Genomic DNA, 13,137 nt, shown 5'->3' with positions numbered 1-13,137 from the left:
AGTAGCTATTTTGTGAAAAAGTTTAATAAACAGAACCTTCTCCAGAGTCCTGATCTGCATTCATTGCCTGGAGGTGAATTCATCTTGCTTCCCTGTGTATATCAAGCAGCCGGCAGGTCTCGTAGGTAGGGGTAAAGTTATCTATTATGCATTATTTTAAAGGTAAATGGTTAAAGTAAAACTATATGAGCTGATGCAGGGATGCTGTGGCAGGAGTGTCATACAAGCAACTTCCATTTTGGGATCTTCACTTCCCAGCATCCTCTGCTGAGTCTAGTAGCACACAATGGCTGGATAAGTGATGTAACTTGGAATCTTTTGGGACAACACCAGCTTTGTTATCTCCAAATACCCCTGCACCCAGTCATGCTTCCTTTCCTGATCTCGTTGTGCCTGTGTTCCCATATTCCCCAATCCCAGCACTGTGTAAAGAGTTGTGTGTTGGTCCTTTCACAATCATTTTTTTCCTATAGAGAATAAATAGAATTTATTGTGCCATTCAGGCCCCGTCAAGCCTCAGCACAGCTGTAGCTTTTGTATTTATGCCCCCTGTGTGTTTTGTCTTGCAGTATAACTATGAAGGCAATGACATCAGTGACCTACCTGTGAACTTATCTGTGGTCTGGAATGGACACTTTGTCATAGACAACCCCCAAAACATTCAAGGTAAGTCTCTCGTGGAAAAATTAGTATAATTATTTTATTAATCTTAACTGGTCAACTTGTGTCATCCTGTATTTTATTTAAGACATTTGTGGAATACTTGGGTAAGCTATCAACCATAAAACCTTCTTAGTGGACCACATGCAGAGATTTTTCATCTTGCCAGACTTTGTGGTCATATGTGTATGTATGGGACCCCCAAATCCTGGACTGATCAACTGATGACTTGGTGGCCCTCCTGAATTGTAGAGGCCGACACAGTTCCACAAATATCCAGCTGACTGCGATGTTTGAGCATTGCCCAGATGTCAAAGCAAGTGACTTTAGATGTTTTTGATTTATAGCAGAGCTGCCATGATTTTCCATCAGCTAGATGATTAAAGATATACAATAAAATAAGCCTGAATGTTTCTTGCCCACCCACCTTTAATGAGTTACCACTCTATCATAGTATTGAATTATTAAGCTGGAAGCATTCTGTTGACTACTGTATTTTCCCCTGCAGCTCATCTGTACAAGTGCTCGGCCCTGAGAGAGAGCTGCGGACTTTGCCTTAAATCTGACCAGCGCTTTGAGTGTGGATGGTGCGTGAGCGAGAAGAAGTGCACTCTGCGCCAGAATTGTCCTGCCTATGAAAACCCTTGGATGCATGCCAGTACCGTCAATAGTCGCTGCACTGACCCAAAGATCACCAAGGTGAGCAAGACTCATACCTGGAATAGCACAATTCAGAGCAAGAGGGTAGCATAGACAGGGAGTACAATATAGTTAGCATATAAGTCAAGATAGTAAAGAAAGTAAAGTTAAATAGGCACTTCCGTGAGTCAAGATACTAAGATAAGCACTTCTGTTGTTTCACGTGAGGAAAAAAGTAAGAGAATAGGGGGGGAAAACTATTCTGACCATTATACTGAAGTTCTTAATGCTTGGCTGTGGATCTGCAAGATGTTTCTTGCCTTAGTATTAGGCACATTTAAAGGATAGAGCAAAGGAGAGAGAGACACATTCTATCCTAGATCCCTGACTTTGCCAAATTCTTCTCAAATCAATCCCACCTACTGCCTATGATCCTTATTCCTCTCCTCTTGCTTATACATAGCTGATGCCACCCCCTCCCTGCAGTGTTTGTTGTTTTATTTAAAAATCCCCCTGTGAAACCAATTAGTGGAGAGAGGGAAGGAAGCAGACTTATATATGGAGAGCATTGAACTGAAACAAGTTCATTTGTAAGCCTTCTTGTTTTGGGTTATACTGTAAGAATCAGGGCCTTTATAAGCCCCATATTCCTTCTCATCTCACATTTCATTTGTTCTCGTAGAGTGCATAGTTCATATTCGCCACAGACCAATCTATAATCTCTTATTTCACTGCTTCACCAGTGTTTGTTTAAATGGACACTAATGCACAGTTCAAGTTGCCCTTATAACCTTTATTATTAATAGAATTCTGTTAATGGAATGGTATTCTCTTCAGTTAGTTGTTTTTAAAGTCCACAGTGGAAAGGGACTTTACCAATGGCTTCGTATTTTAATAGTAAAAACCTTTCTGAGACACGTTCCAAAGAAATATCAATCAATCTCTCAGTAACTTGTGGTTTGATGTAAGAGTACTTTCAATAGTAATATCTTTTGCTGGATGTTGAGCTTTTCTCAGGGGTATTGCAAGGTTCCCCATGGCTGTCCTTACTGCTGAGTTCTCACTGGCAGAGTCGATAGAGCCCTATATAAAGGGGCACTGTCCACCTTAAACTTCTTCAGTCTTTTCTGAATCAACTCTACAGAATAATCGTAGGTTTATGTGACCTTGGCAGGTAGGACATTCTGTTTGTAGGTTGATGGGCCTATTTGGAGTATTGTGGGCACTGACTAGTCATCGTTTATGTATTGAGGACGGCATTTGGATAGATGCGCTGTGCTTATTTAGGCCACATATCTTTAGAGACAAGGCTTTTGTGAGGCAGAGAAAGTGCTGTTTGACCGTTCCTCCGTGACGGCAGCGGTGGGTGAGTTCTGCTCTTCGGTGCTCCCTGGAAAGTGAAAAGGATAAAGTGGGAGATAATTAAAGCAGGCCACTCATAAATCGCCCTTCCTCCTTCCTGCTCCCAACGGCAAATCAGTAACGAGACCCATAATTCCAGAGAATGAGATTCTGCAGCCGGCACGGGGACACATTAATTCCATTTAGTGCCTGCAGGTGTGTGACGAGTGATGGGCCGCTCTGGAGGCAAGCAAAATCTGGTGTGAAATTGCCCGTAATTAGCTTGTTATTGGTGTTGCAGGGCCACCTCACCTCTGCTCATCAGTCATAATGCTGCCTTTGTCACACGGCACCTGTCCTGCTTATTGGAAATAATCTTGCTAAATGTATCTCATCAGGCTTCAGCCTCCCCTTCCAGCAGCCAGGTCCTCCAACCAAAGAGAAAAGGAGAGGTGTATCTAGGGGCAGCCGGTTGCATTTTATCTTTATATCTCTGCACTCAAAACATTCAAGTCCCTCCTGGTTACCTGCTCTTTGGGATCTGGTCAGTCACCTAAACCTCTCACTTATTTTGCACCTTTGTGACCTTGCACTGGCTTCTGCAAATATCCCAGGTGCTCATTTATCCATTGAACAGTTCCAAAAAACAGATCCTGCACTGCAGCCCATCAGTTATCAGATTTGATCATTATAGTTACAATAGGTAGTTCACCTTCAACTTTTAGTATGCTAAAGAATGAGCAATTGTTAGCAACTTTTTTTAACTGGTCTTCATTTTTTTTTTTTCAAGTTTTTAAAGCTGCTTTCTTCCAAATATTTCCAGCTTTTTAAAAATAAAAAATGATTGGTGAACTTTGTATAAAATACTTGCGAAAAAAAGCTTTAGCTCCTAGTTGTTGCTCTGTGCTGTACTCTGTACATGTTTCGGTTCAATAACCCTTTATCAAGTGTACACTTGATAAAGGGTATTGACCCGAAACATGTTGTGTTACCACTACCCACAATAAATGTTTTGCAGTAAACCTGCTGAAGCTTTTTTCCTATTTTTTGGATTTCTACAATTTCCAGCTTTTTAATGGGGGTCGCTGACCCCAGAAGCCAAAAAAGCTGTTGCTCTGTGAAGCTACAAGTGTTATTGTTATATGTTATTACTTATCTTTTGTTCAAGCCCCTCCTATTCATCTGCCAATGTTTTACTCTCACCACTCCTTGGCTGTTATGGTAATTTGGACCCTAGCAACCAGATAGCTGCTAAAATTAAAAAATAATAGGTTTTGTCTCAGAATATCACTCTCTACATCAGTGATCCCCAACCAGTGGCTCGGGGGCAAGCTGTTGTTTACCAACCCCTTGGATGTTGCTCTCAGTGCCCCCAAACCAGGGGCAAGTTTTGGTTGAATAAAAATAAGATTTCCTACCAAATAAAGCCCCTGTAAGCTGATAGTGTGCATAGAGGCTGCCTAATAGCCAATCACAGCCCTTATTTGGCTCCTCCATGAACTTTTATGGTGCATGTGTTGCTCCCCAAGTCTTTTTACATTTGACTGTGGCTCACAAGTAAGAAACGTTGGGGACCCCTTGTCTACATCATACTAAAAGTTAATTTAAAAGTGAGCTACCCCTTTACAGCTCTATTCATGCTTCCCCATGAGCACTACAAGTTTGTGTAGTGAGAGGGTCAAATCTTTGCCTTGGTATAGTGGGGTCTCTGCAGCAGACAAACTAATGTCTGTGGTTTGAAGTGAGTCCCATATGAGAAAAAAATATCATAAATATCCCCCAGTTGTGCCTCCATTTACTCTGACAATAGGCCTTGTTTTTCCTTCAGCCCGCCGCTTTCACAGTTTCTCATTCTCTCCCCACCCCATAATGTCGGTTGTTTGTACAGGTATCGGACCCCTTATCCGGAAACCCGTTATCCAGAAAGCTCCGAATTACAGAATGCCCGTCTCCCATAGACTCCATTTTAATCAAATAATTCAGAATTTTAAAACTGATTTCCTTTTTCTATGTAGAAATAAAACAGAATGTTGTAATTGATTCCAACTAAGATATATATAATCCTTATTGGATGCAAAACAATCCTATTGGGTTTAATTAATGTTTTATTGATTTTTTAGTAGACTTAAGGTATTGAGATCCAAATTACGGAAAGACCCTTGGTCCCAAGCATTCTGGATAATGGGTCCTATACCTGTATTTATATTTATGAACAAGTTAGCCTCATTCCCAAATTCTGCTCCCCCTCCCGACACGCACATCACTTGTACAATTCCCTGCGAATAAAATATTCATGGATCCACTTGGGTTGCTGTTTGTAGCGTAGTCGCCATTTCTCCTGGGTTCCCGGGTTTTAACGACTCACTTTCACTTTGCTGTTCAAACGCAACAGGAATGTTCATGGTTTTACAAAGAGCCCCCTGCCTGCGTACATTAACGTACCAAACACAGCAGCCTGCAGTAAGAAAGAGCGCTCAGCAGGAGCGTTGCCACTCTGTAACTGCCTCTGCGCCAACACAAAGGACACTCAATCCCAAGCACAATACTTTTGTGTACTTTTATTGCCTTTTAGCTCTTTTTTACTTTAAAAGAAAAAGAACCAGAACTTACTTAAGGTAAGGTTAACAGGTAGAGGTACTTAGCACTGGGCAACATATTGGGCACAAAAGAATCTCTCCATTTAAGCAAATAATTAGAATTTTTCAAACAATTTTCTTTTTCTTGGTAATAATAAAACAGTACCTTGTACAGGTATGTGATCCGTTGTCCAGAAAGCTCCAAATTAGGGGAAGGCCATCTCATAGACTCCATTTCAATGAAATAGTTTTTTAAAAAAAAACAACTGATTTCCCTTTTGTCTGTAGTAATAAAACAGTACCTTGTACTTGATCCCAACTTGATCCCTATTGGAGGAAAAACAGTACTATTGGGTTTAATTAATGTTAAAAGAGGTTTTATGTAAACTTATAATATAGGTCTGTGTAAAAATATTTAGCATAAAACAGCCCATACCTAAAGCCCTGCTTCATATAAATAAACTATTTTCATAAAAATATAGTAAAAAAGTAAAAAATTGCCATTTTTATTACTAAGGGCCGCCCCCTGGGATCATAGGAGTCACAGTGCACACAAACAAGCCAAGGCACACATACATGCTAGGCCCCATCAGCCAATGAATGGTCAGAGTTCTGCCTTTTGCTCCCACACTACTTCCTGTTACAGTCAGAGCTGCATTATTTCCTGTCAGCTGATCTCTGAGGGAGCACACAGCCCATCACTAAATGGCGGCTCAAGGAAAAGGATGTAAAAGGGCAATATTTACTGATATATATATATATTCCAGTTTGGTACGTTTCTTTAATTGGTCACTTAATGATATAAAGATCTGTCTGTTAAGTATCGTTTTTCCTAAAGTATTGTGATCCAAATTATGGAAAGACCCCTCTTAAAAACCCTGGGTCCCAAACATTCTGGATAACAGGTTCCATACCTGGACTTGATATTAATTAACACTAATGGCAAAACCATCCAGTTGGGTTTATTTACTGTTTAAATGATTTTTCTTTAGTAGATTTAAAGCATGGTGATCCGAATTATGGAAAGATTTTTTAATCAGGAAAATCTCAGATCTCGAGCATTCTGGATAATAGGTCCTATACCCATTGCTCTATAGAAGTATAAGCCAACACTGTTTAAAGTCTTTAAACATAATATTCTGTCTTACAGCTGTTTCCAGAAACGGGCCCCAAGCAGGGGGGAACCCTACTTACTATCACAGGGGAAAATCTGGGCTTGAGGTTCGAAGACATTCGCTTTGGAGTGAGAGTTGGGCATGTCATGTGTGTCCCTATTGAGAACGAGTACATCAGTGCTGAGCAGTAAGTCTGTGTGTCTTACCTTGCTACTTCTCTGTTGTGCTGTGTCCCACATAGATGGTAATTGCCCTTAAACTGCCCCAATGTTGCTTATTTCAGGCTACTGTTCTTTCTATAAGCTAACATTTCTGCCCTACCCTAGGATTGTCTGTGAGATTAAGGATGCAGGAAAGATGCGTGTCCATGAGGCGCAAGTGGAGGTCTGTGTAAAAGACTGCTCTCAAGACTACAGGGCTATTTCTCCAAAGTCATTCACCTTTGTGGTAAGTCACAGGAGTTTATTGGAATTTCCCTATTAGCTGTTTGTAGGCTTTAAGAAAGATGAAACTTGGTTTGTTATTTCTGCAGATAGATGTGAGGGGAGGGTTACAAAGGTTAAAGCCATCAAAAGGTTCTAAAGCAAAGACTCTTGAGATCTTCAGGTCTTAAGTGTCAGCCTGTAGGGCTAATACAAGCTGCCATCAAATCACTGGTTTTTAACCTTATGTGCTCAGATTTTGCTTGACTACAGTCCCTAGCACCCTTCCATATATAATTAAACATCCAGGCCTTCTGCGAGTTGCAGTTCCTCATCAGGGGTCTCCAGGTTAAGAAACAAGGCATTAGATAATGGATTTGGGCCTTCAGGAGTCAGTGATGATAATAGTCCATTTGGAGATCAAGCACTGAGTAGAAATAGAAAAAACAATGTAATTTCTACAAAGCTACACAGTCAGAGCATAATCATAACCGGTTTTATGGGGTTTTTTTCCAGGTACCCTCTTTTAATCGGGTCACACCTTCCCGTGGTCCTTTGTCTGGTGGCACCTGGATTTCCATCGAAGGAAGCTATCTGAATTCCGGCAGTGATGTTTCCGTGGATATTGGGGGTCGTCCCTGCATGTTTTCATGGTAAATATGCTTGCGCTATGCCTATGATGGGGGGCTTCTTACACCTTCCATGTCCTGAAACCTTCTTCTAATGCAGTAGTTAGAAAAATAAGGCTTTCTTGAGGGGAAATATGTGTATCACAGCAAGAAGAGGACAAGTTACCTCCAATTCTAGGTGAAAATAGTTTTTCATGTTCTGTTTTCTATATATTTGCCTTAATATATAGTAAAATATGTGCACAGGTGATCCATTCTGTATATACCTTGGTTTATTGACATGAAAGCTGCCATACTGAGGCACTTTCTCATTGGATTCTATAGAGGAGCTCTGAGTTTTATTTCCCAGGAGAACTAGTGCAGCAACTCCCATGATTCCCAAGGCTTGCACAGCAGCATGACCTCTGCCCATATTTTTCCCTACAGTATAGGAAAGTAATTATATAATATGAGTGTATTTTCCTTTTAAGATAGGAAGGGGAACCTTGTGATCCTCCAGCTATAGTGAAGTGCACATAGCATCCCTTCCTTGACTCCTGTGACTGAGGCATAACAAATAAAGCCAAACTAATGATCAGAATATTGGGGGTGCTACCAAACATAGCAGTGTGTAATTCTCCCTCATATTCCGAATGACTGTCCCTCCATTGCCTTATCTTTGGCCAGCAAATGGGTGGTTAAATCTTTGCACTGTGAGCCCCCAAAGGCTTCATCTTTCCAATCCGCAGGCTTGGCTTTTCTACTTCCCTGTGCCTTCCTTCCATAGGATTTCAAGTGCATAATTTCTAGATTACGAATGATAATAGAGCGGGTCTTTAAATATTTTCCTGTGGTAATTGCCGGTTATCAGCGCTAATAGCTGCTGTTTGCAGGGTGAGTGTGTGATACAGAGTGTTGCTTCAGCGCCGCTTTTTTTTTTTTCTTCCCCCGCTGTTATTTTATTCGGCATTCCCCAGCTGCTTAATAGAAAGTGCCATCTGACACAGGCATGGCTCCGTGGCACCCTTCCTGTCAGCCGAATGCAGAGACCTCGGCCTGTATCAACTGCCTCCCATTATCTGTTGGTCAGTCTATCTTTGTGGCATCCTCTGATTTCAGCTTGATCGACCTGAAGTGGCACAATAGCTCAGGCTCAATGCAGGAAGGCTGTTGCCCATTTAAAGGGACATTGTATAGAACAACCTGCAACCTTGGCATTGCCCTGACAGCCTCCAGCTATAGGTTGTATGCTGGGAGTTGCAGTGATGTAGGTTTATATAGCAGCTGCCACCCATGCATAAACACAGAGGGACAAAAACAAAAAAGAAGCCATTAACTTCCATATAACCCATTCTTGTCTTTCTTTTATTTATTGTTTAGTATTTTTCCCCTTTAATTAGACAGCCCCATATATATACCCCCTCCCCCCAGTCATACTTTTATTAAAATATAAGGTATCTAATTGGTTGCTACCAGGTAACATTATTTTTCATGTCTGCCTCTAGTGGCACTAGTTAGCATTGCAGCCTCATTGGGTTTCTGGCTTTGTTTCTAAGCAGGGTGCTGCCTATGGATTTTCTTCCCGCAGATCAAAACATAATCGTCTTCTGATGAGAGTGAAGTGTGTGGTTCTGCAATAGGAAAATTAGAGTGTAAGCTCCAGTGAGGCAGGGACTGATAAGATTGCCCATTCTCTGTAAACCCTGCGTAATGTGTTAGCCCAGTCATAGTAATGGTTGCTTACTGGTTCCAGAGCTTGTCTCCAATCATTCAGCGCATGTTTTTTTCCACGCTTGGTCGGTCAGTGAAATGTTAATGTTTTTTTTTTCTATTTCTACAAAGTGTAAGAAATCCTAAGCAGTCTGATTTGAATTTCATATATATTTTTTTTCTTTTCTGGCAGGCGTACTGCGAAAGAGATCCGCTGTAAGACTCCGCAGGGACCAAGCACGGGTAAAGCCGAAATACAAATCCACATCAACCGCGCCACACTGTACAACTCTGAAGTGCATTACAATTACACCGAAGATCCAACCGTGCAAAAGATAGAACCAGAGTGGAGCATCGCCAGGTAAAAACCATCCTAATCCTGATGCTTCTTGTTAAGTGATGCAACTGCAGATGTGTAGGCCTCATTTTGTCCTTTCTTTGTTTTGCCTTTCCTGCTTCTTCCTTTGCTTCCTTAGCTTTCTCCTAAATTACGTGTATACTGGGAATGGTAAAGTGTTCTGATTGCAAAATATAGTATATTAGTGCCCATTTAATAAATATTCTCTGGCCAAAAGGATGAAAGAATGTTGATCCAGTCTTTGATCCCTGGGCAAATGATGCAATCATAATTCAGGATGCCCCAATATGTAAGCCAATAAGCTATTGGATAGGTCTGAAGGGGCTGAATAGGCAGCTTTTATTGGCCAGTGTTAGGGCAGTTTAAATCAACCAAACAAAACAAAATGTATTTGTATGAACTGTTCAACCGTTTGCCCTTAAATTCATACAGGCTACATGTCTGCCCCTGGTACTAATAGGTATTACTAGCTGGCCAGAACTAAGTTGTGCATACTGTTTTAATCACTTTCATATATTTGGAGGTATGAAAGTAATTAATGGGAGGTGTGACTGGCCCTTTCGGCCTGCAGGGCAGATGTTAATACTGTTGGACCATATTGTGCTGATAATACCGAAAGGCCAGTGGATATATCTGTTTAATCTGACTAACCATCCCTGTTCTTGTTCTTTTTTTAGCGGGGGAACCCCTCTCATAGTAACTGGGCTGAATCTGGCAACTATTAAAGAACCCAAAATAAGAGCAAAATATGGAGATGCAGAGAGAGAAAATGTGAGTATCAGAGCAAGTTAAGTTGGTTCTGCTGCTCTTGGTGATTGGTTGAAACATGGCATTGGTTGTGAGATCTTTTGGCAGGGTCCTTTTTCCATCTAGTGCCAGTTTATCAGTGGCCATTTTGTATATAATCTGTATGTTCAATGTATACCCATTTATTTTACAGTTCAAGGGGGTATAGTATGTTGACCCTAACTGGCCTTATTGTAAATATGGCAGTTATGTAAAAGGGTTCTTAGTGAACATTAGTGTACACTCCTAGTTACAACCAAGCTCACAACTTAAGGAAACTACTTTCTGCACAGTGAGATGGCAAAACTTTGGCTTCATTCCTACGTGAAGCTGTGTCTTGCTCTTAACTGGCAGTGGGCAGCATCCTTTAATCTCATATAAACACCCAGTCTGCTGTGCATTTCATCAGCCTTACAATAGCAAGTCAGGAGCTGCTTCTGTGCAAGAGTAGGAAAGTAATGGGGACCCTGCCAGCACTGCTATGTACCAATCACACTGGCTTTTTATTGTATTGCGGCAAGCCTTTCTTGCTACCCTGCCCACACAGAAACTAGTTTAACCAGAGATATCTGCCTAAGACTGGCGATTATTCATTATAATTAATGAACTTGGAGGTTTTTGTTTGCTTATTCTTCAGTGACACTCATGCCATCATGTCTTCCTTTCTAGAACTGCACTGTGTACAATGACACCACCATGGTGTGCTTGGCTCCCTCCGTTGAGAATCCCTTGAGGAGCCCGCCAGAGAATGGGGACCGTCCTGATGAGATAGGTTTCATAATGGACAACGTTCTGGCCCTCCTTATTGTGAACACTACCAGCTTTCTGTATTACCCAGATCCTGTGTTTGAGCCACTGACGGCATCTGGAAACCTTGAGCTGAAGCCTAGCTCTCCTCTTATAATCAAGGTTAGCAGGAGCTTTTTATATATTAATGAAGGAACCAGGGCATGGATTTCTACTAGCCTTGCTACTCCCAAGCTACACCTTGATCTGTACTGAAGGTATAAATCAAAGCCGCTTAGTGTTTCTCTCTCTTCTTTGTAGGGTCGGAATCTCATTCCAGCAGCCCCAGGGAACTTCAGGCTTAATTATACAGTGTTGATTGGTGACACACCGTGTGCCCTTACTGTCTCTGAGACCCAGCTCCTGTGCGAGTCTCCGAACCTTACTGGACAGCACAAAGTCACTGTAAGTGTGGCATAGACTGCCTATATATCACTGTTTGTCATTATAATAATGTTCTTAAAGGCATAGGGGGAGCAGTTTTGATATATGTGCAATAAATTCTACATTGTTTAAAAATGCCATACAGAAATAGGAATAACTGAAAAAGGAACTATGTCTACACATTCCTGTCTGCAGAAACATCAACCTTTCTGTCCTTCATGCCTGTAAATTTAGTTGTATTTATAACACAACTGTACCACAAAAGCATCATAAACTCTGTATGAAAGACTCTATATGTGCCCTGTAGGGTCTTCTACAGTTGCTGTTTGCGCAGATGTTGACCAATTAAGCCAGGGCTTAATATCAGATATCAAAGAAGAAAAGACTCCATGTTGATATAGTTTGGTGCAACTTATCACTGTAAACCTTTCCATGACACTAGCTATGATACTACATAGGCTATTTGTCCATCCCAGGCAGGCAAACAGTGTTTGTCCTAGTCCTACCCATAGTACCTTGTTCCTAGCTGGAGCTTATTGTATTGGATAGGGGCACTCAGAAGAAGAGTATTGATTGGCTGATTGGTGCAGACTCTGCCCATCCACGAAAGCGTCATGATTCAGATATTGGCCCTAAGGTCAAACATTTGGATAAACCTAGTTTAGCCAGGGAGGGTCTTAGGTTGCTGACCCCAAGTACTTACCCAGTTTACATGTATCTTGTGTGTATCTGTGGCATATACCCTAACCAGGCACTCATCCCTTATGTCTCAGATTAAAGCCGGAGGGTTTGAGTACTCACCGGGCACACTGCAGATTTACTCGGACAGCCTGCTGACCTTGCCTGCCATCATTGGAATTGGAGGAGGAGGTGGTTTGCTCTTGCTCATTATAATCATTGTGCTTATTGCCTACAAGAGGAAATCGCGGGATGCTGACCGTACCCTGAAACGGTTGCAGCTGCAAATGGACAATCTGGAGTCCCGTGTGGCACTGGAGTGCAAAGAAGGTAGGTTGGACCCTGGCACCTACTATTGTTAAATTAGTAGGGCAAATAGGGTTCAAAATATGTCTTAATCTTTCTGCCCCAAACATTTTGTAGTAATAGTATTGCCTACTCTGCAAATAGAATCTGGGCTTGTCATGTTTTTTGCTGAGAGCAATTTTACAACAAACCAGAAGACCTGCATTACAGTCTAGCATTTACTGGAGGTCAACATCAGCAGTGCCCCTACCTGGCATATGCTGTACCTTCATCCAAGAAAGAGGAGCTGTTCCTCCAGGAATTCACTCAGAATATGATTCAGTAAAAGTTTGAGTTAAAAAGATTGCTCCGTTTCATTTGTCTTTTGCTTGTCTGCCCTCCTTGGAGGCACCGGTGGGCCACAGCGCGCCTGGTGAAGAACAGCACACTTTCACAAACCTAGGGTATCTCATTATGTGGAGAAAGGACGTAGAAAACTGGGACGGCAAAGCCTGTGAAGTTGCGTACAGAGAGCCTAATTGCCCATTATTCCTGTTACCAGAACGTGGGGTCATAACCCTGCCAACTGTAGCCAGCCCAGAGGTGGGGAACGGAGCTGGCACCACAAAGCAGATTAAAAAAAATAAATCTGCTGTATGTATGTATATATATATATATATATATATATATATATATATATATATATATTTAGTGAGAACCATAGATAGAATGACAAGGAGCTGCTGGCGAGATGATCTGCAATATTCTACTGATGCCAGATAAAAGCAT

At 41.6% G+C, this 13,137-nt stretch overlaps 1 protein-coding gene across 5 annotated transcripts in view; it reads left to right on the top strand.

Annotated features, from left to right (window-relative positions):
- plxna1 (plexin A1) overlaps window positions 1-13,137 on the top strand; it is a 226,735-nt gene that overhangs the window by 172,626 nt on the left and 40,972 nt on the right. For all 5 annotated transcript variants that reach the window (XM_031899707.1, XM_031899706.1, XM_031899704.1 and 2 more), the window contains 10 exon segments: window positions 570-666; window positions 1,169-1,359; window positions 6,367-6,518; window positions 6,658-6,778; window positions 7,270-7,406; window positions 9,265-9,432; window positions 10,107-10,200; window positions 10,885-11,124; window positions 11,263-11,406; window positions 12,159-12,393. In XM_031899707.1, the coding sequence (XP_031755567.1) occupies window positions 570-666; window positions 1,169-1,359; window positions 6,367-6,518; window positions 6,658-6,778; window positions 7,270-7,406; window positions 9,265-9,432; window positions 10,107-10,200; window positions 10,885-11,124; window positions 11,263-11,406; window positions 12,159-12,393 (1,579 nt within the window).

Source organism: Xenopus tropicalis, chromosome 4 (assembly GCF_000004195.4).
Source record: "Xenopus tropicalis strain Nigerian chromosome 4, UCB_Xtro_10.0, whole genome shotgun sequence".
In the NCBI taxonomy this organism is placed as follows: Eukaryota; Metazoa; Chordata; class Amphibia; order Anura; family Pipidae; genus Xenopus; species Xenopus tropicalis.
Note: the sequence above shows the minus strand (reverse complement) of the source record. Positions and strands in the feature narration are given on the sequence as shown.